The sequence below is a fragment of the Callithrix jacchus genome, chromosome X, assembly GCF_049354715.1.
Source record: "Callithrix jacchus isolate 240 chromosome X, calJac240_pri, whole genome shotgun sequence".
NCBI lineage: Eukaryota > Metazoa > Chordata > Mammalia > Primates > Cebidae > Callithrix > Callithrix jacchus.
The window spans coordinates 22,483,929-22,507,190 of record NC_133524.1 but is presented as its reverse complement, the minus strand read 5'-3'; the positions used below and the strand labels follow the sequence as shown (position 1 = coordinate 22,507,190).

Genomic DNA, 23,262 nt, shown 5'->3' with positions numbered 1-23,262 from the left:
CTAAAGAACTTATTATCCATGTAACCAAAAACCACCTGTACTCCAAAAACTACTGAAATAAAAATTTTTAATTTTTTTTTTTAAAAGAGTATAAGGGCCAGGTGTGGTGGCTCATGCCTGTAATCCTAGCCCTTTGGGAGGCCAAGGCAGGTGATCACTTGAACTCAGGAGCTCGAGAACAGCCTGGCCAACATATAGTGAAACCCTGTCTCTACCAAAAATACAAAAAAAAAAAAAAATTAGTTGGGCATGGTGGTGAGCACCTGTAATCCCAGATATTCCAGGAGGCTGAGGCAGGAGAATCACTTGAACCCAGGAGGTAGAGGTTGCAGTGAACCAAGATTGTTCCACTGCACTGCCCGGGCAACGCAGCAAGACTCTCTCACAAGAAACAAAAAAAAAAACAAACTATAGGACAAACACGGATATATTTTGGGGTTGTCAGTGCTTAACAGGTGCTTCTGCAAACAGTTATATTATAGCTCATATACAACTAGATTTTTTCTGTCTTCTTGGGAAACATCTAAGGTGGCAAAGATATAAAAAACCTGACCTATATTCAAATTTTTTTCTAAAATTTAATAATTTTACCTAAAAAAATCATATATTCTTGATCTCTTATTGAGATGACATTTAATTGTACCATATTGCTTCTCTGTTTGGGCTCATATGCAATCACTCACTAAGGCATACATACCCAAGGTGAGTCCCAATGAGTCAGCTCCTTGAATAATCTCCTCCCCTTGAGTGTGGGTAGGACTACTTCCTTCTAATCAATAGAGTCTGGCAAAGGTGATGAGATTTCACCCCATGGTTATGATACGACAGACTCTGTTCAGCACAGTGGAGTGAAAGTTTTTTCTCTTGCCTTGAAAAAGCAAACAGTGATACTATGAAATGCCAAGTGGAGGACCAGATGGCTAAGGGCTGTGGGGAGTCTCTAGGACCTGAGAAAAGCCTACAACCAAGATTCAGTAAAAATCTGGTTTCTTTAGTCTTTCAGCTGCAAGAAAGTGGATTCTGCTAATAATCTTAATGAATGTGGAAAAAGATTCTTCCCCAGCAGAGCTTCCAGATGAAACACAGCCCAGCTTTTGCCAGGAGTACATCCTTTTGATATCCTTAGAAGTGGACCCAGCTGGGCCATTTTCAGATTATTAATCCTTATAAACTGTGAGATTATGTGTTAAGTGACTAAATTTGTGGCAATTTATTGTGCAGCAGTAGAAAACTAATACATACTTTCATATATGAAAAAAGTAGTTGGTTTATCATCCTCCTTCACCACAAGCTGACCACCAGGCACAGGCTCAGATGCAACACAAGGAGTCTGCAAGGAGTGGTCTTCTTTACCTGTCCCCACTCATCATAGACTACCAAGTGGCTGAGTGACTGCTGTGTGTAGGCACTGTCATTGCACAGTGAGGTGGCTGGTGTCCAGTTCCCACACTGCTCTCCTAACACTCAAGTGCCTGGAGACAGTCTCAGGCCTCTGTATGAGGTATGGCTGCAAAATACAGACTGGAGCCAGGCGTGGTGGTTCACGCCTGTAATCCCAGTACTTTGGGAGGCTGAGGCTGGAGGATCACTGGAGACCGGCCTAGGCAACATGGTAAAACTCCATCTCTACTAAAAATACAAAAAATGTCCAGGCACAGTGGCTCACGCCTATAATCCCAGCACTTTGGGAGGCCAAGGCAGGTGGATCACGAGGTCAACAGATCGAGACCATCCTGGTCAACAAGGTGAAACCCCGTCTCTACTAAAAAACAAAAACAAAAAATACAAAAATTAGCTAGGCATGATGGTGCGCGCCTGTAGTCCCAGCTCCTCGGGAGGCTGAGGCAGGAGAATTGCTTGAACCCAGGAGGCGGAGGTTGCGGTGAGCCGAGATCATGCCATTGCACTCCAGTCTGGATAACAACAGCGAAACTCTGTCTCAGAAAAAAATAAAAATACAAAAATAAAAATACAAAAAATTAGCCAGGTGCAGTGGTGCATGCCTGTAGTCCCAGCTTCTTGGGAGGCTGAGGCAGGAGAATAGCTTGAGCCCAGGAGGCAGAGGTTGCAGTGAGCTGAGATCTCGCCACTGCACTGCCTGGGTGACAGAGCAAGACCACGTCTCAAAAAAAAAAAAAAAAATACAGACAGAGCAGACAAGGACAATGGCATGAAAATGAAAAATTTACAGGACTTTAATTTTTACAGCATGGTTTCTGATGATCATAGAGAAGAGTAACCAGACAAGAAAAATTAACTACAGAAGGAAAACACACCAACACAGAAATGACACCCAAGCTCTTTTCATGCAAACATGCATTAAGGAAAGCCATATGGGCATGTTTACAGAGTACCAGCCACAATGACTATTTCTTAAAACTCAATGCACTAAGTTACAGCATAACTTAAATGTGTCACTAATTATTTCACTGCCCTGCCTCGTCATTCCCACTGCAAGGGAGAGCATTTCCCACAGACAGTGGCAATGGGGAGTGATTCAAACTTACCCATCCTCACCCTTCTGATTTAACCCATATGGGAGTCTAGCCAAGACTTAGAAAATAAGGCACAGACAAGAGACAGTATACTAAAAGCCTGCCTTTCATCTGGGAGGAATATTATCTATTAGTTTGTGGCTTATGAGACACTGAATAATCAGGCCACTTGACCTCTCCTGGAAGGAATCATGCAAGCAACAAACAGTGTCCTACAATGCTCTTCAGTGGGCCCCGTCAGCTTAAGGACCATGTTTTTTGGGAAGAGGAAGGAATAAACTCTGGCCCAGAGCTGTGGAAGAGAACCAAGGCAGAGGATTAGGAAAAGAGATCAGAACCCACAGAAAAGCAGGGGGTAGGGGTCATGCTACAACTCAACAGAAAGGAGAAGTCAGAGAAGTAACAAGAAGAAGGTTTTGAGAGCGGACTTGCAGTGTTTGAGGTTAGGGAACAGGAAATGACTTAGAAATGCATCTGGACCAGGTAAAGTGACCAGCTTACTTTTATAGTTCAAAATTGGCATGGGAGGTGTGGAGACGGCCCCAGTCAAATGACAATGGTTTCCTTTAGCTCAGTCCAGAAGGGGAACAAGATTTCTTTGCCAAAGTAGAAACCATGGGATTGCCACTTTTACTGTCTGGAAAGGATGAAATATGCTTTTTGAGCACTTCATCAGTATCACGAACATCCAGCTTTCTTCTCAGTAACTTTAGTTGGGCAGAATCCCTCACAGGTCATACCATTTGTGTGTTTAAAAATAATCCAAGGCTGGGCGCAGTGGCTCATGCCTGTAGTCCCAGCACCTTGGGAGGCCAAAGCAGTTGGGCCATTTGAGGTCAGGAGTTCAAGACCAGCCTGGCCCACATGGGGAAAACCCATCTCTACTAAAATACAAAAATTAGCCGAGTGCAGTGGCAGGTGCCTATAATCCCAGCTACTCCGGAGGCTGAGGCAGGAGAATCCCTTGAACTCAGGAGGCAGAAGTTGCAGTGAGCCAAGATCGCACCACTGTACTCCAGCCTGGGCAACACAGCAAGACTCTTTAAAAATAAAACTGAAAAAAGAATAATTCAAGGGTTCTGTCTGAGCATCTAGGCCAGGCTGTGAATCAACAATGAAATAGCATTTCCAAAGATGAAACAGTTTGGACTTTGGGAATTGTGTGATGTCAAAAAAAAAAACACATTTATATTAGAACTGTCCTTGATACAGATGTCCCTTGGGAGGTCCCTCTGCCTTCCCTTTCCATGGCTTTACCAGAGCACTATTAGCCAAGTCCACATTCAACTCAGCACCTAAGATTAGAAAAGTAAGTGCTACTGGAGAATAAAGATGAAAGACAAAGGACACAAGTCAAAACCACCCAAACATGGAGAGGGCCATGTACTGTGATATATTCCAGATGAGAAGGCAGCCATATGGGGGGGCTAGGAAACCTGTACTTCGTAATTTTTTAGGCAACCAGCATCACTACACCTAGATAATCTACAGGCAGGGGCGGGGAAGCTTTTTCTGTAAAGGGCCACATGGTAAAGCATACGGGCTAAATCAGGTTTCTGTCACATTTTCCTCTGTGTGTGTGCTTTATAACCCTTTTAAGAGATAATTCTTAGCTGGAGGGTCACACAAAAACAGGCCAGATGAACAGAATCTGGTCCAAGAGCTTCAGTTTGCTGCTTCCTAGTCTAAGGTCTTTTCCAGCTCTGAATTTCTAACAAGGACACTTGGCTGTTAATTCTACTGCCTGAATTGCCAGAAGTAACATTCTTACCTTTTTTTTTTTTTTAGACGGAGTTTCGCTCTTGTTACCCAGGCTGGAGTGCAATGGCGCGATCTCGGCCCACAGCAACCTCCTCCTCCTGAGTTCAAGCAATTCTCCTGCCTCAGCCTCCCAAGTAGCTGGGACTACAGGCGCACGCCACCATGCCCAGCTAATTTTTGTATTTTTAGTAGACACGGGGTTTCACCATGTTGACCAGGATGGTCTCGAACTCTTGACCTCGTGATCCACCCACCTTGGCCTCCCAAAGTGCTGTAATTATAGGCATGAGCCACCGCGTCTGGCCTCATTCTTAGCATCTGAAAGTAGAATCATCCGAGGAATATTTCCTACGTTCAAGTTAGCAATCTATTAAGTACTGAAAAAAGAACAGCTAACAACCAACATAACTAAGACTCTTGCTTTTTAACGAATACGAGGAGTAACATTATCAACTAGGATTAACAGAAACCATGTAACAGAGAATGGGAATACTTAAGAGTACCGGTTTCCACTTTACAATCTCAAATCCCTAATCCATGCTAGTAATTCAAGAACCTAGAAAAAGAGAAACGCCCAAAGCAAGTAGAAGGAAAGGGTAATAGCAAAAAAACTCAATTAAAATTGATAACAAAAACTAGAGGGAAAAAAATGAAGCAAAAAACTATTTCTTTGAAAAGATTATTAAGGTGAACTCTAGCAAGACTTAGGAAAAAGACAAAGTTTGCCAGTATTAGGGATACAGGAGACAGCACTACCGATACCCTGCAAGCACCAACAGGATAAGGGAATACTGCAAATCTACACACATAAATGTGGCAACTTAAGAATGAAATGAGGCAATTTCTCTAAAAACACAAACTATCACAACTCACCCAACATCAAACAACCTGAACAGTACTTTAACTATTAAGGAAACTAAATTTGTAGCTTAAAAACTTCAGAAAGAGGCTAAGCGTGGTGACTCATGCCTGTAATCCCAGCACTTTGGGAGGCCAAGGCACGACGACTGCTTTAAGTCAGGAGTTTGAGACCAGCATGGGCAACAAGAGGAAATCCTGCCTCTACAAAAATTAGCCAGGCAAGATGGTGCACACCTGCTACCTGGGGGGTGGGGTTGGGAGGCTGAGGCAGGAAAACTGCTTGAGCCCTGGAGGTCAAGAATGAAGTGAGCTGAGATAGCGCCACTGCATTCCAGCCTGGGTGACACAGCAAGAACCTCTCTCAAAAAAAAAAAAAAAAAAAAAAAAAACAGAAAGAGATCTTGAGACCCAGATGGTTTCACTGGAGAGTTCTTTTTTTTTAAAGATGGGGTTTCACCATGTTGGTCAGGCTGGTCTTGAACTCCCGACCTCAGGTAATCCGCCCGCATTGGCCTCCAAAGTGCTTGGATTACAGGCATGTGCCACCGCGCCCCGCCTGGAGAATTCTATTAAACACTTAAAGAAGAATTAACACCAATTCTACACTATCTCTTCCAGAAGGGAAGGCTTCCCTATTTTATGAAACCGGTATTATTATCCTAATACCAAAACCAGACCAAGACAGTCCAAAAAAAAAAAAAAAATCTATGGACCAATATACCTTATGAGTATAGATTCAAAAATCCTGAACAAAATCATCAGCAAATAGGATTCAGCAACATAGAAAAATTATATGCCATGACCAAGTGAGATTTATTCCAGGTATATAAGGCAGTTCAGCCTTCAAAAAAATCAAAATCAATGTGATCCACCATATTAATAGGCTAAAGAAAAATAACACATTTTATATTAATTGATGCAAAAAAGAACCAGACAAAATCCAACACTCATTCAAAATAAACACACAAAAATAGGAATAGAGGAGAGCTTTCTCAACTTGATAAAGGGTTAACTACAAAAACCCTTCAGCTAACATAGTACTCAAAATGGTAAAAGACTGCTTTCCCCCTGAGGTCCAAACAAGATAAGGATGTCTGATCTGACAGCTGCTATTCAAGGGTAACCAAAGTAGAGCCAGCTCAGTAAGGCACACACATTAACAACTTGCCCAAGGTCACAAACCACTAGTAAGTGGTAGAGCCAGGATTCAAACTGCAGCAGTTGAGCTCCAAAATCCAGCGCTTTTACTCACAACATTGTTATATATGCAACAAGAATAAGCAAGGCATCTGTAGCATACATCAAAGTGGTTATCTACTTGCGAAAGTATCAGGGTTGTATCCCCCCTTTCTTTATATTTCCCTAACCCCATAGTTTAAAATGAGCAAATGGTGTAAAAAGACAAATCCACAAACCACTACGTGAACAGTTCCTACAGCCTCCAGAAGCAAAGCCAGGCCCTTTGTTCAAAGAAATAAATTATAGGAACTGCATTAAAAATTTAATAGTCACAAAATGCTTTAAAAAAAAAGAAAGTCCTAAACCTGACAAAAACAAGCAATGGGGAGAGGATTCCCTATTTAATAAATGGTGCTAGAAAAACTGGCTACCCATATGCAGAAAACAGAAAATGGACCCCTTTCTTACACCTGATACAAAAATTAACTCGAGATGAATTAACAACTTAAATGTAAAACCCAAAACCATAAAAACCCTAGAAGAAAACCTAGGCAACACCATTCAGGAGTTAGGCATGGGCAAAGACTTCATGACAAAAACACCAAAAGCAATTGCAACAAAAGGCAAAGTCGACAAATGGGATCTAATTAAACTAAAGAGCTTCTGCGCAGTGAAAGAAACTGTAAGGCCTGGCGCAGTGGCTCACGCCTATAATCCCAGCACTTTGGGAGGCCGAGGCGGGTGGATCACGAGGTCAAGAGATTGAGACCATCCTGGTCAACATGGTGAAACCCCATCTCTACTAAAAATACAAAAATTAGCTGGGCATGGTGATGCACGCCTGTAGTCCCAGCTACTCGGGAGGTTGAGGCAGGAGAATTGCTTTAACCCAGAAGGTGGAGGTTGCAGTGAGCCGAGATCGTGCCATTGCACTCCAGTCTGGGTAACAACAGCGAAACTCCTCAAAAAAAAAAAAAAAAACTATAATCAGAGTGAACAGGCAACCTACAAAATGGGAGAAAATTTTTGCAATCTATCCAGCTGACAAAAGTCTAATATCCAGAATCTATGAAGAACTTAAACAGGCCGGGTGCGGTGGCTCAAGCCTGTAATCCCAGCACTTTGGGAGGCCGAGGCGGGAGGATCACGGGGTCAAGAGATCGAGACCATCCTGGTCAACATAGTGAAACCCCGTCTTTACTAAAAATACAAAAATTAGCTGGGCATGGTGGCATGTGCCTGTAGTCCCAGCTACTTGGGAGGCTGAGGCAGGAGAATTGCTTGAACCCGGGAGGCGGAGGTTGCAGTGAGCCAAGAGTGTGCCACTACACTCCAACCTGGCGCCTGGCAACAGAGTGAAACTCTGTCTCAAAAAAAAAAAAGAACTTAAACAAATTTACAAGAAAAAAAAACATCAAAAAGTAGGTGAAGGATATGAACAGATACTTCTCAAAAGAAGACATTTATGTGGCCAAAAAAAATATGGAAAAAAAGCTCATCATCACTGGTCATTAGAGAAATGCAAATCAAAACCACAATGAGATAGCATCTCATGCCAGTTAGAATGGTGATCATTAAAAGGTCAGGAAACAACAGATGCTGGAGAGGATGTGGAGAAATAAGAACACTTTTACACTGTTGGTGGGAGTGTAAATTAGTTCAACCATTGTGGAAGACGCTGTGGTGATTCCTCAAGGATCTAGACCAGAAATACCATTTGACCCAGCAGTCCTATTACTGGGTCTATACCCAAAGGATTATAGATCATTCTACTATAAAGACACATGCACACACACACACACACACACACACACACACACACACACACACTGCAGCACTATTTACAATACCAAAGACTTGGAACCAACCCAAATGCTCATCAGTGACAGACTGGATAAAGAAAATGTGGCATATAGACACCATGGAACACTATGTAGCCATAAAAACAGACTCATTCATGTCCTTTGCAGGGACATGGATGAAGATGGAAGCCATCATTCTCAGCAAACTAACACAACAGAAAACCAACCACCACATGTTATCACTCCTAAGTGGGAGCTGAACAATGAGAACACATGGACACAGGGGCCTTGCAGAGGATGGAGGGCAAGGGGAGGGATAGCATTAGGACAAATTTATGCAGGGCTTAAAACCTAGGTGACCAGTACATAGGTGCAGCAAACCACCATGGCACACGTATACCTATGTAACGAAACTGCACGTTCTGCCCATGTATCCCAGAAGTTAAATATATATTTTTTAATGTCCTGTCATATTCTTGCATCTCATACCAAAGGGAGTAATAGTAAGCTCTTTCCTCTCTCTCAACACCAAGTCACCAGCTCCAAATTAGACAAACCCCCATGTAGAACAAACACTTGGACTGACAAATCCATGACCATCTTCCTCAAAACCCCACAAACACCTGGGCCCCTTAGCTATAGCATTATACAGCTAAAAGATTCAATGTCACACCAGTGACTCAGGAGTCTGAGGCTGGAGGATCCCTTGAGTCCAGGAGCTCGGAATCAGCCTGGGCAGCATGGCAAGACCCCATCTTTGAAAAACAAAAACAAAAAACTATGTCACTACTGTTTTCCAAAACATGATCCAAGGCACTGGCCCTGAAAATACAGGTTGAATTCCTTTTATTCAAAATGCTTGGGACCAAAAGTATTTTGGATTTTTTTTTTTTTTTGGAATGTGTGCCTGGTACTCACTGACTGTAAATCCCTAATCTGAAAATCCCAAATTGGCATTTTTTCAAGTGTTATGTCGGTTCTCAAAGTTTCAGATTTTGGAGCATTTTGATCAGGGATGCTCAACCTGTATTCTAAGGAGAAGGATTGAGAAACATTCTATATTCACCTCTACACCCTAAGGACAGCAAAGAAATCTGGAATGCCCACAGGCACATCTGTCTTGTTTGAACACTGTCATCTACAGTCCTTCTAGAAGGAAACTGGCTGGGCATGGTGGCACGTGCCTGTAATCCCAGCTCCTCAGGAGTCTGAGGCAGGAGAATTGCTTGAACCCAGGAGGCGGAGGTTGCGGTGAGCCGAGATCGCACCATTGCACTCCAGCCTGGGTAACAAGAGCGAAACTCCGTCTTGAAAAAAAAAAAAAAGAAGAATTCAGTATTAAATATAGCAATGTCCTAGGAATTGCTCAGGATTGTCACTGGAGAAATTTTCATTTGAGGAAAAAAAAAAAATGGAGTCATGCAACACAAGTAATTGATATCTTACATCAGTGTCCTTTTAAAATTCTGCTTTAATAACTTAGGGAGGAGGCGCCCTTCAAATAAAGTAGACCAGCCTTCAAAACACAGGCCAACCCATTATTTTCTGCCTCTTCTCTTGCCAGCAGAGCTTTCGTTACCCTTCAAGTAAGTTAAATTCACACCTCTTTATAACTGAGCATCTCTATCCACTGGCACAATTTCAAAGTACTGGGTCCTAAGTATTGCAATTAGTGTTAGGTATTTGATGTATCATTTGACACTCTTCCAAACACTTTATTAGACATTCCACCCAACGACACAGTGTGTGGGATTTTGGTATCATTATCACCTTCATGGAGAGGGGAAAATTAAGGTGTGTGTAAAACTACCCAGAGTCAAGTCAGTTCAGGAATCTAGAACATGCTATTGGCTCTTACCAGCCCCTTTTGAGTTTGCGGCTTAGCACGTAAACACATTTATCATCAGTATCGCCACTAGCTAGCTTGGTAGCTCCTTCCGGAACACAGATGACTGTGTCAATTTAATGAAATCCAGGCCCACCACACCTCAGGGCCTCAGGGCTGTTTTTCCTAGGGTCTGGAAAAGTGCCTAGCTGTAAGGGTTGTAAATAGCATTTGTGCAGGGTTTACATACTTGGTTTGCAGATTCAATTGAGGAGTTTTCCTGACTTTTCAAAAGAACTGACTCTATAATTAACTACCACGAAATGGTGGTCGGAGCCACAGCACACACCAGCAGGCTTAGGTTACAAGTGCAGTGAAATAGTGAATTCAAACACCCAGAAATGCAGAGATTCCAAAAACTAAACTCAGTAATAACTTTACCGACGTTTTTAAACAGATACCACGTAACTTTATAACTAATCCTTATCTGTGAAAGACTAGCATAACCATGGTGATTGAAATTAAAATTGTAAAGCCCAACACTTTGGGAGGCAGAGGCGGGTGGATCACAAGGTCAGGAGTTCAATGACAGCCCGGCCAACATAGTGAAAATACAAAAACTTGAGCGGGTGCGGTAGTGTGTGCCCATAATCCCAGCTACTCCAGAGGCTGAGTCAGGAGAATCCCTTGAACCCAGGCTGAGGCAGGAGACTCTCTTGAACCTGGGCAGCAGAGGTTGCAGTGAGCCAAGATTGCACCACTGCACTCCAGCCCAGGTGACAGTACTGAGACTTTGTCTCAAAAAAAAAAAAAAAAAAATTTTAAAGCCCGTGATTCCAAATCTTCCAGGTACCATGTCCAAAATCAAAAGCTCTAACTTTTTAAAGCTATTGGAGAACACAGCATTTTAACCCTTATCTCCTGAGATGGTAGCTAAGGACGGAAACTGCCAATTCAAATACAACGGAGTAAATTATATCCTAAAGGGATGAGAAGATTCGTTAACTCCACTGCAAACACAAAAGTGATTTTCTCAAAAAAAAAAAAAAAGACAGATTGACCAATTACCAGTTATTAAATTAGAAAGTCTCATGCAGGGCTTCAGATTACTTGAAAAAGTACCCCTCCCTTGTTAGACAGGATAGGGGTCGCTCCTAGTGCTTTGATTATGGAGTCAATTTCTTAAACAGCTGTCATCCCTTTCAAAGCATTTTAAACAATAGTGAACTACCCAATGAGAACTAGATGAGGATTATAGATAGACAACGCAGAAACTAAAATCTTACCATATGCTACCTCTATAGGTTTAAGGAAATCAGTCTGACTTGGAAACTACAATCTAAAAAGAATCATTATGGTTTACTCAATTTTTTAATGGCAAGCCTACAATACTAACTCCAGGCAACATGAGGTTATTCAGCCTGGAGTCATATGGAGCATAATCAGTGCAATCAAGAATCTTTTGCAGAGTCGGGAAAAGAGCATTAAAAAAAAAAATCACAAAGCAAAAGAGCATGCCAAAGGATGGCAATGCCAACAAGGGATCTCCCAGAAGCAGTCCATAAAATATTTTCAAACAATCAAGGCATGAGAATACCTACGTAAAACATATAAAAAAGTCTCCAAAGCTGTCAAATTCTGAGTCCAGGTGCTTCCTGGCTACTGGGAAGCACATGGAGTATGTTGGAGGAAGAGGAAAAACCAGGTAGAAATTGACGGTGTGTTGATACAGAGTTTAGACTTTATCCATGGGGTAATAGGGACCCACGGAAGGGTTTTTAAATGGAAAAGGGGACAGGGATCCCGCTGAGTTCCTAATGATCGAGCCTAACCCCAAATGGAGACAAATGGGGAGATTGTAGCCAGGAAACTAAAGTAAGGAACAGGTGGTGAGCAACAAATTTGAGAATATTGGCAGGCAGAAGCCACAGGATTTAATGACAGACTAGGCTGACTGGTTGGGCTGACATAGGTGTGCCAAAGGTTTCTGACAAGTTTTTGTTGTTATTTTAAATAAGGAACCTACTAGAAGAGTTTTCATTCTTTAATCAGCAACAGAATTACTGTGAGGGAGAAGATAAAAAATGCAAAATCCAGGAACTCACCCCCCTCCACCAACTGTGATTCAGTCCCTGTAGAGTGGGGCCCAAGCAAGCATTCCCCTCCCAGTCATCAGCCCCAAAGGCTTCATTGTTAAAGCAACAGAGTCTGCCCTGCGGTGTTATCACAATGGGGGATTAAAGTGTAGTGGGACAGGATAATAATGCTGGAGGAGGGGGAGGAAGGAAGCTTTCTCTACTCTTGAGAAGGCTAGAAGCAATCTGAACTACATTGTTTAGGTTGTATTATTTAGGCAGTTATAGCTATTTAAAACACACAAAGAAGACATACTTCCACCAGAAGGCAGCTCAAATACAGGGGAGCGTGGGAGCTGGTTAAAAAGGGCGATGGTTCAGGAAATCATGGAGGGAAGGTCACCTCAAACCACACGCTTAGTTGAGTAGGAAGCAATGACCAAACTCCTAACAGACCCTGCTGCCAAACTTAGATAGGGCCCATCCACCTTCCCTGCCTAACAATTTGTGTGCATAACTGAACACTTCCAAAAAGGACCAAGGAAATTTTGCTGATGATCTGTCATCCAAATTACTGAAATGGTCTACGTTGAATTTAAACCAGGGTTTCTCTGGGCACTGTGGACATTTTGGGCTGTCAATGCTGTGGGGGAGTTGTCCTGTGCACTTCAGGATGTACTAGATGCTAGTAGCATCTCCCCAGTTGTGACAACCAAAAATGTCTCCAGAAACTGAGACGTCACCCACGGAGGGAAGCACCCACAAGGAGAATCACCTCCTTAAACGAAGCAGCTTCAGAATTGTGGAAGCAGAACCAGCCTTCTAATCAAATAGACATGGCTTTGAATTCTGTCATTCAAAAAGTAAAAAACCTCAACTGGGTCTATTTATTTATCTTTAACATGGGGATAACAAGACCTAGTAGTGTTACTGTGAGGATTTATTTAAAATAATGCACAAAGCACTCAGGGCAACAGTAGCCCCTGTGGCAAATGCTAAGTGCTACTTTTCTATTTTCAAAGATTTCAAAGAGCTGCTTTTGTTTTTGAAGACAAACTAGGAAATGTGCCTCCAGCATTGCCCTTGGGTGGAAACCTACACCCTCTAAAAGGAAGAGACGATATACAGAACCTGTAGTCTCAGGCCTCGCCCTCCCCAGCTTGCGGGTCTGAACCTGGGGTCCAAGGAGGGGGGCCTGTGAACTTGAATGGAAAAATATACACAGACTTATTTTCTGTAATTGAAATTTCGCACTTTCTTCACTTATGCTTTGAGGCCAAAAATCACACATTGTCAACTATACCTAGTTACTGTCACAAAAAAATCAGGTTTTTCTCCTTGCCTAAAGATTTGTTAAGTATCAATTTTTCTCAGCTCTACTTTGAGATTATCTAAGTTATTAGCCTTGCTGCTACATCTTGTTATTTGATGTGTTAATAAAAAAGCACACGGGCTGGCCACGGTGGCTCACGCCTATAATCCCAGCACTTTGCGAGGCTGAAGCAGACAGATCACCTGTGGATAGGAGTCAGAGACCAGCCTGGCCAACATGGTGAAATCCCGTCTCTACTAAAAACACAGAAATTAGCCGGGCATGGTGTCGTTCGCCTGTCATCCCAGCTACTCAGGAGGTTGAGGCAGGAGAAATGCCTGCAGCACGTTACCATACCACACATTTAGAGGTTTTGCATTTTGAAGATGGTATTTTTAATTGGGTTATTTTATGCATTTAAAAGTCTTACTCTTACTCCATAGGCATCCCTGATGAGGGTCAAAGGCACAATAGAATCCCCTACCCCAAACCTTCTCTGCTAAGCCCAGAGTTCCCAAGTGTTCTTCTGTTTTCCATTTGTTATAAAATTTGTGAATTTGAGCGACACATTGGTTTCCCTACACAAACATATAGCAATGGTCCAAATGACAGATCTAACAGCATCTGCCATGTTTCTGAATTCAGGGCCATCCTCATAATTCTACAGGGTAAAAATGAGTGTCTCACTTTCCCATAATGGACGTGAACCAGCATTCCACCTTTAACGTACCATAAATTTAGTCTGTTTAATCAGCATGTACCAAACATCTACCATGTACCAGAAATGTCTCCAGGATACACACCCTGGAGGTCTGCCTTCAAAAGATATACCCAGCCCAGGGGATAGGTTTGCTAGACCTTTTCAGGGCTGACTGGCCTGCTAGAGACCTTCCATTCCAACATGGCAAGGAGAGGCTATAGCACGCCACTCACCACTGCTTTTCTTGTTTTTTGTTTTTTGGGGGTTTTTTGTGGACACAAGAGTCTCTCTGTCACCCAGGCTCGATCTCGGCTCACTGCAACCTTTGCCTCCCAGGTTCAAGAGATTCTCTTGCCTCAGCCTCCAGAGTAGCTGGGACTACAGGCGTGTGCCACCATGCCTGGCTGATTTTTGTATTTTTAGTAGAGATGGGGTTTCACCATGCTGGCCAGGCTGGCCTCAAATTCCTGACCTCAGGTGATCCGCCCACCTCCACCTCCCAAAGTGCTGGGATTACAGGCATGAGCCACCACACCTGGCCCTTTTTTGGTTTTGTTTTTGAAACAGGGTTTAACGCCATTGTCCAGGCTGGAGTGCAGTGGTGCAATCATGGCTCACTGTAGTCTCGACTTCCTGGGCTCAGGGGATCCTCTCGCCTCAGCCTCCCAACTAGCTGGGACTACAGGTGCATAAAAAACCCACCATACCTGGCAATTTTTTTTATTTTTTTTTTGTAGAGATGGGTTTTTCCCATGTTGCCCAGGCTGGTCTTGAACGCTTGGGCTCAAGCACTTTGGCCATCTCAGCCTCCCAGAGTTCTGGGATTACAGGCATGAGGTATTGCACCCCGCCTCTCACTCACCCTCTGGATACCCAAGCATCCTGCCTAGCACATAGGGCTAGGAACAGACCACCTTTCCTCCACTAGCTCAGAGACGTCTAAACTATCCAAACATGGGACAAGTTTATTCCTGTTAGCCTCAGGATTTAAGTCACAAAATGTTTTCTGGGCTCAAGAGTCCTTAGAGTCCAATACTTCACTTACAAGATGACCACAGATGAGCTGTTTTTTTTAAAAGCCAAAATAAAAATTTCCTGGGTTACACCTCACCAGCCAGAGCACTAAACCAGCACCACCAAGCCCAACCTACAGTTGCTCTTGGTGGTCTGGTGGCTGCTGTGCTCCCAACGCAGTAACAACATAATAACTAAGTGGTTCAAGTTTAATTCCACTAAAATCACATCATGGAACTGAAACATTAGGAAGGATTACTGACAAACGGGGAAAAGAACATGAATCCAGGCTCCACAGGCATTTGACTCACCCTTGAGTCACATCCAATATTCACATGCCAAGAGTAATGCCTTTTGACTCATTATCAATTAAATGTTTTTGGAGACCTCACAAGTGGATTTTTCACCAAGTGCCCCTTACTAAAGACTAAAAGAACTTGGATCCCAATCTAGTCATGATCTCTTTATTTTTCAAATGTAGATACTGACAGTAAGGGCAATATGCTTCACCCCAACTAAAGTGATGGAAGAGAATACAAAACAAATCGGACTTCTTACACCCAGAATACTTGCAATGACTCAAGGTCTGACAGATGCATAAATACACATATCACCCCCGCCACATAATATTTCTTTCTAGAAGGTTCACCTTGCCATCAAAGCTTTCTCATCTTTAAGAATATACTGGGAATTAAAATATTAACAGTTTCACCTTTCCCTTTTAAGAACATTCTATTCTGCTCTATACACCTATCTCTTTATCATCAATCTTTTTACTTCCTCTTTGCACAACTAAATTGTTAAGATGCCACTTTTACACCTTTCTAACTTAGAAAACGCCAGTTTCTCCTCCTCCTTCCCACACTGGGGATCCATGGTTCTCCTGGACAGTGTCAGCCCAAAGTGTTAAAATTCTCCTGCTTTTTCTTCATAAAGTCTTTCCCCACTTTAACAAAACGACAAAAACATCCCATTGTGAACCAGCACTTCAAGAGGCTAATCTAAATTTGGCCAAGGAGGTTTAAGGACAAAGGGAAGTGCCAAAGTCTTTGGGCTCCATGCTGAGATCGCCCTCCTTAAAACCTTGAAGATGGCTCAGGCCTGTAATCCTAGCACTTTGGGAGGCCAAGATGGGTAGATCACCTGAGGTCAGGAGTTCGAGACCAGCCTGGGCAACATGGTAAAACCCTGTCTTGAAAAACAACAACAACAAAAAAAAAAAAAAACCTAGAAGAAAACCCATGGACAGGCCGGGCATGGTGGCTCATGCTTGTAATCCCAGCCCTTTGGGAGGGTGAGGCAGGCCGATCACTTGAGGCCAGTAGTTTGAGACCAGCCTGTCCAACATGGTGAAACCCCGTCTCTACTAAAACAAAAAACAAACAAACAAACAAAAATACACACACACACACACACACACACACACACACACACTCAAAAATTAGCTGGGCGTGGTGGGCTGAGCCTGTAATCCCTGGCTACTTGGGAGGCTGAGGCATGAGAATTGCTTGAACTCCTGAGGTGGAGGTTGCAGTGAGCCGAGATAGTGCCACTGAACTCCACCCTGAGCGACAGAGCTAGACTGTCTCAAAAAAAAAAAGTTAAGAAAACCCATGGATGAAAAATACAGGTGAGTGTACACAAGGTACTTACACCAGGGACACTTCCCAGGCTCACCCTTACTAGCTGGATGACCCTAATACGCTATTTCTCCTCACTTGTAAATTCAGTATGCTAGAACTCTCATCAACCATTCAGCCCTAGGGTTGGCAGGGTAATTACTCAATGAAACCTTGGCTCTTCAGCTCTACCCCTCAAACATAATTTCATCTCTAGCAGTCTCCCTGCCCTCCATCCTCACCTAGGAAATGTGGGAACTAAAATTAACATGCTTTGTTTTCTCCAAGTCACTTCAGACCACCCAAATACACTGACACTGCTTAACAACCCTACACAGTGTGCTCCACAGCTACCCGCTTAAGAGTAAAAGCTGGAAGAGGTGTACGGTTTTTTTTTTCTTTTTAATGGACAGGGAAGGCTCAGAAAGGTTAACATAAACCCAAGGTCACACGCAGAGCCAATCAGGAAGAAGCTAGAGTCAAACCCAGATATTGCTCCAATCTTTACTAAAATCTTTATGAAATCTTGTACCTTCAGAGATCCTCTAAACTTGGGAGAGAAAATGCAAAGTACTCAGAAATTCAGAAAGAAAGAAAAAGTCGGCCAGGGGCGGTGGCTCACGCCTGTAATCCCAAATCCCAACACTTTCAGAGGCAGAGACGGTGGATCACGAGGTATGGAGTTCAAGACCAGCCTGACCAAGATGGTGAAACTCTGTCTCTACTAAAAATATAAAAATTAGTCAGGCATGAGGGCAGGTGCTTATAATGCTAGCTATCCTAGCTACTCGGGAGGCTGAGGCAGAAGAATCGCTTGAAATGGGGGGGGACGGGGAGGTTCGCGTGAGATCGCGCCATTGTACTCCAGCCTGGGCAACAAGAGCAAAACTCCGTGGAAAAGAAAGAAGGGAGGAAAGAAGAAAAGAGAGAGAGAAAGAAAGAGTCAGTGTTAAAAATGGTAAGAGCAAAGGCTGCTCCATCTAATTCGAGGAAAACAGTGGGAAAAGCAAAGTATGAGCCAGCCACTCCAAGTGGAACCTATGGAAAGTGCAGATTCAAGTCTGCCGTAGTCACAGGTTTAAAAGCGGCCAGAAAAAGAAAGGGCAGTTCTATTCTTCCTGAGACTCCCGTGCCCCACCACAGGGGCACCCCGAGAAAAGAAGCCTGCTAAGTATCCCTCCCTTCAAATTTCCTGCACGCACACAGTTCCAACTTTACCAGACCTGTCTATTCTGGTCGGCTTTTTTTTTTTTTTTTTTTTTTTTTGGAGACAGGGTCTTGCTCTGTCCCCCAGGCTGGAGCGCAATGGCGCGATCCGGCCTCACTGCAACCTCTGCCTCTCAGGTTCAAGAGATTCTCCTGCCTCAACCTCCCAAGTAGCTGGGACTCAAGCGTGTGCCACCTCGCCCAGTTATTTTTTGTATTTTCAGTAGAGATGGGGGTTTCACCATGTTGGCTGATCTGGAACTCCTGACCTCGTGATCCGCCCGCCTCGGCCTCCCAAAGTGCTGGGATTACAAACAGGCGTGAGCCACCTCGCCGTGCCGGCCTGTCTTTTAATACCTCCCCAATTCGGGGTGTAAACGACTCCCGTGCCCAGATCTCATCCCTCCCCACCCTCAATAATAATAATCATTTCCTTTTCCCGTCCCCCCGTTCCTTTCCGGGGGATCTGTCTCCTACGCAGTCGGCGGCGAATTCTGCAAGCGCCTCTCGTCCACAGACCTTTCCCCAGCCCCAGCTCCCTAAGAGGGGAAACCCCCCGCCCCTAAGAGGGAAATTTACCCGCCTGCAAGAACAGGAAAAGGTCGCGCGGCCAGCCTGGCGCGGCGCACGCCCCCAGCCCGGGCTCGCCGCGCGGGTCACGCCTCGCTCTGCCGCAGTCCCTGCAACCCTCGTCCCATGAGGGGTCTGCCCGCGCCCGGCAGCCCGGGGACTCCCCGAGCGGGAGCACGAAAGCAGCGAGCCCGCGTGGGAGCGCGGGTGGACGGCCCGGGCCCGGAAGGGCGGCCCGGCCAGCGGGCACCCAGGACGGCCCCTCCAGGCCCCGAGCTGCGGCCGGGACGCAGCGCCGCGGGAACCAGAGCGCGGCCTCCGCCCGGCCGCCGGTGCACGCGACCCCGCAGCGCGATGCGCTGCAGCCCGGGAGACTGCGGCGCCAGGCGGGCCGCCCGCATTGTTCGGCCCGCGGCGCACGCCCCGCCCGACCCCGGCCCCAGCCCGCCAGGCGGCGGGAGCGGTGGGGATGGCCTCGCAGGTGGCGGCGAAAGCCCTCACCTTTGGCGCCGAGCATGAAGTCGAGCGTGCTGTGCCGTGCTGCTGCCATAGTGAGGCGAGGCCCTGTGCCATGCCTGGGAGAGCGGCCGTGGGAGACTGGGGGGCCGCGCGGCGTGTCAGGCTGCGGCCGGCGGGGAGTGCGCTGCGCCAGGGGAGGCCAGGACTAGGAGGTGGGAGGGGCCGCCAGCAGCGACCCGGGGCGCGGGGGCGGGGCCGGGCCCGCCTCCGGGAGGGAGGAAGCCGGGACGCCTCCAGCCCCGAACTTCGAGCGCCGGGTGTGAGGACTCGCTAATGGTGGAAACGTGGGCGCCGTGCTCCCCGGCGTGCGTCACCAATGGCCGCGCCCTGCGCCCAGGCTAGCGCGGCCGCTCCCGCCATCCGTTAGGTCACCTTAGATTTAAACAGCGCAGCAGGACTTCCGGGAGGCCCACCCCCTACACACCTCTCCCAAGCCACGGCCCCTCTTATTTCCTGGCGGAGTTGGGAAAATCAAATGATGAGAGCCACCCCTGTAGTCTAAGAGTACTGCCTGCCTTTTCTTGCAATGTTGCAGTTAAACCCATTCGGATTATTGTTACCATTAGCCAAGGTCTGCTTTGCTTTTGGGGACTGAATAGAAAGCGCTTGGGCACTTACGTTATTTACATTTTCACGCAAAATAGGAATGAGAGAGAATACAGTAAGAGGACAGCATTGTTGTTAATATTGAATTAGGAAACTGCAGGCTCCGGAGTTGCTTCTCTACCAGGACTCCTCCATCACTGGCGCCTCTATTCACGGCAATAGACCTTTTTGCGGTGGGCTTATTTTTGACACTAGGGTTATGGCTGGTGCTCAACAAAATGATGGCAAAAGGGAGAGAGCATGAGCGTCCGAACTAAAATTATTCTTCATTGTACTGACAATATCCCTGCACAAATGCCTCCATCATCCTGCCAGGCTTTTGTGCCTCTCACGGCCACAGGAATTGCTGTAATGGTTAGACAAAATGTGAATCAATGAACTCGTGTGCCTCCACAAAAGCAGCGAAGAACCTGGATGTTAAATTCATCTCTTCCCCCAGGCAACGGCTGTTTTGTTGAGTTCTTCACCTTTCTACAAAAACTGGGCAGTGTCTACAAGACATTCCGGGCAGTGTCTACAAGTGTTCAACAAGGGTCTGTTGAACAGACCTTTCTCTGTTAAGAACTATCTTTTTCTAGCGCTTGCATTAATTTTTGCCTACCCATGCCACCTGTTTGTTACTCTGTGTATCTTCCTTTCTTCTGTGGATCCTAGGTTCTCAATTTTGTTAGCTATTACAATTCTCAGTCTTCAGTTATCTACATCAGTCTGTAGCTCCTCTTTTTCTTCCTGGGATGTTCTCCACTTCTTGCCATTCCTCTGGAGTTAGGTCACTGACTATAGAGTTGTCTTTGTCCTGCGTGTTGCAAAGACAGTAGAGCTCCATGGGCCTCAGGTGTACCTTTTCCAGGTCAGCACCAGTGTGAGTGCTGAGTCGGGCCTCACATCAAAAGGGTCCCTCACTTACTTTAATTCTACTGTTGCCATCTTGAAATTCTTAATTCTTAAACAAGAGGCCCTGTGTTTTTATTTTGCCCTTGGCCTGCAAACTGTGTAGCTGGTTATCCTCTGCAGCTTGTGTCTGGCAGCACAGTTGGCCTTCTGGCTCAGTCTTGAATTCTCGTCCCCAGCACTTGTGCCTCACATTGTTTCCTGCAAGGTACAAAGTAGAGAGGAAAAACCTGACATGCTTTGCCATTAACTCATCAGACAGCCATAACAAAAGTGGAGTTTAACAGATGCTACATTGGCTGGGCATGGCGGCTCATGCCTGTAATCCCAACACTTTGGGAGACCGAGGCAGGTGGATCACTTGAGGCCAGGAGTTGGAGACTGGCCTGGTCAACATGACAAAACTCCATCTCTACCTAAAACACAAAAATCAGCCAGGCTTGGGGGCGCACGCCTGTAATCCCAATTACTCAGGAGGCTGAGGCATGAGAATCATTTGAACCTAGGAAGTGGAGGGTGCAGTGAGCCAAGATCGTGCCACTGCATTCCAGCCTGGGAGACAGACTCTGGTTTTTGTTTTTTGTTTTTTTGTTTTTTTGTTTTTTCTGAGACTGTGTCTTTACTGTGTCTCAAAAAACAAAAAACAAATAAAACCCACAACAAATGCTTCATGATGTTAGCACAACATCAGAGATAAATTGGCCTCAATATGGAATCCACATTGTTGGGGTAGCATTAGGAGTTACTGTAAGGATGTTCCCAGTGCACGTCCTACTTACCAGTATCATAATCCTGGCAGGACTGTCAGAGGTAGGACACGGACAGAAATCAAAGGCTCAAGGCCTGTTTTAAATACTTCTAAATGAGCTGTGAGTATCTATTTGGATTCGGGAACATGTTCTCATTACCTGCATTTTATAATCTCGGCCTTTGGCTTCCAGGCCTGTTTCAGCACTAATAATCATTTTGTTTGTGGTAATTGTGTTACAGTGATCAGTGGATCCTGTGCAGAGTCTTAAATACTGCACAACTCACAGCTATTATCAGGCACTTCAGCAGCTCGTCCTGTAACAAAAGACACAGCAGAGACAAGGTTTACCCTAGTCTGACTAGAGCCTGCATTTTTTTTTTTTTTTTTTTTTTTTTTTGAGAAGGAGTCTTGCTCTGTCTCACCCAGGCTGGAGTGCAGTGGCCCAATCTCCACTCACTGTAGCCTCCGCCTCCCTGGTTCAAGCGATTCTCCTACCTCAGCCTCCTGAGTAGCTGGGAGTACAGGAGTGTGCCACCACTACTCCGTGTGTGTGAGAGAGTGTGTGTGTGTGTGTGTGTGTGTGTGTGTTTAGTAGAGATGGGGTTTCACCATGTTGGCCACGCTGGTCTCAAACTTCTGAGCTCAGGTGATCCACCTGCCTGAGCCTCCCAAAGTGCTGGGATTATAGTCATGAGCCACTGCGCCTGGCCGAGCCTGCATTCTTGAAACAGTCTTGCCCATGGTGAAAATGTGGATATCGTGGATTCATGTCCTGCAGCCTGTCACTGACTGCTCTTGACCTAAAAGGAAGACTGAGAAACATTAAAGCTGTCCTGCCTTCACGGAGCTGGCCAGGCACTCACAGCTGTGCCTGAGTGTCCTGTTGAACAGAAACAACTCCCGAGAACACCAACATCAGGCAAGGCCACTCTATGACCAGGGTGGGACAAAACACAAACAAGACCACTCTGTAATCATGCGTGAACACACAGAAAACATAGTCCAAACCAGAAATGTGACCAAACACTACCTCACCCCCAATCCTGGCTAATATGAGTGACTGCTGCTTCTTTACTAACCACAGCTATAGCCTGGCTCTAATTTTCTCTGTTTCCGGAGAGATTATTTGTTAAAACATCCAATCATAGAATCCCCCCACCATGACCTTCCAATCCAGGGCAACAGCTGGCTTCCCTAAACACTCTCCAAAACCACCTGACACAGTGTTGTGCCAGACACCTATTAACTTCAATAGGGATGGCACCAGGTTCAAGGGCCAAAGAAGGGACTCAGAGACATAGAGTTTATTGGTAACTCACTTACGGGAATGATCCAGTAGCAGCAGGCTCAGCAGGAGAATGCCCTCCCGCTAACAACCTGGCAACCTTCATTTACTCCAAACAAAGGGCCTCAATCCCCTTCAGGGCCCACACTCCTTTGGCCAGGCTGGAGGCTCAGATTTTCCCCAAAGATAAAGAGGAACTCTCTGGTTGGCCATGCTGGGAACTCCAAACACACAATCAGGTGCACTTACACACAGGGTCATTCTTGCCTGACAGGTCATCACTGTTGGGTGCCTCTAACATACCCAGGTGCAAATCTTCTGAGTCATCCTTTCTCGCACTCTCTTACTAAGAGCCCTCGCCCTACCACCGCCTCTGTTCCCATAGTATGTGTTTCCCCTGCCTGCAAAAAGAAGAAAACTACTTGTTCAACTCCAGGTGTGTTCTTGGGAGTGTGTGGCTACAGTGCAGTGACAATATAGACAACAAGATGAAGTCCAGGCTTAGGGTGAAAGCTTTGGTGACCCACTTAGCAAAATGCTAGCGTTAGGGTATTACTCCTATCCCAGCCTCCCTTTCAAATGGGCCCACTTGCTTCTGACCAGACAGGCCAAGCTGGACATCAGCAACGGAGTTTCTATAAATTCAGAGAAAGAGCCACACTGCCCTACACAGTGACCAAAAGTTCCTACTGGGAAGAAGAAAGTCAAAAGCAGGAAAGAGCCCTCTGTCAAAAAGGTGGTGGTGGTGGCAGTGATGAATATGGAGGTGCTAATTGGAAATAACCAGAAGT

The 23,262-nt window shown here is 45.3% G+C and overlaps 1 protein-coding gene and 1 long non-coding RNA gene across 5 annotated transcripts in view; both read right to left on the bottom strand.

Annotated features, from left to right (window-relative positions):
- Positions 1–19,085, bottom strand: part of SMS (spermine synthase) — a 70,602-nt gene extending 51,517 nt beyond the window's left edge. For 2 of the 4 annotated variants that reach the window (XR_013531439.1, XM_008989075.5), the window contains exon 1: positions 18,921–19,085. Coding sequence is in view for 2 of the 4 variants with exons in the window: in XM_008989075.5 (XP_008987323.3) it covers positions 18,921–18,969 (49 nt within the window). In the remaining 2 variants the exon portion in view is untranslated. Of the gene's footprint in view, positions 1–18,428 lie in introns of all 4 variants that reach the window. The other 2 variants (XR_013531440.1, XM_035287642.3) reach the window with 1 other exon arrangement.
- A 517-nt stretch (positions 19,086–19,602) lies between these two features.
- LOC144580994 (uncharacterized) overlaps positions 19,603–23,262 on the bottom strand; it is a 46,206-nt gene continuing 42,546 nt past the window's right edge. Inside the window, exon 2 of the long non-coding RNA XR_013531441.1 lies at positions 19,603–20,636. This is a non-coding gene — a long non-coding RNA (uncharacterized LOC144580994). The remainder of the gene's footprint in view (positions 20,637–23,262) is intronic.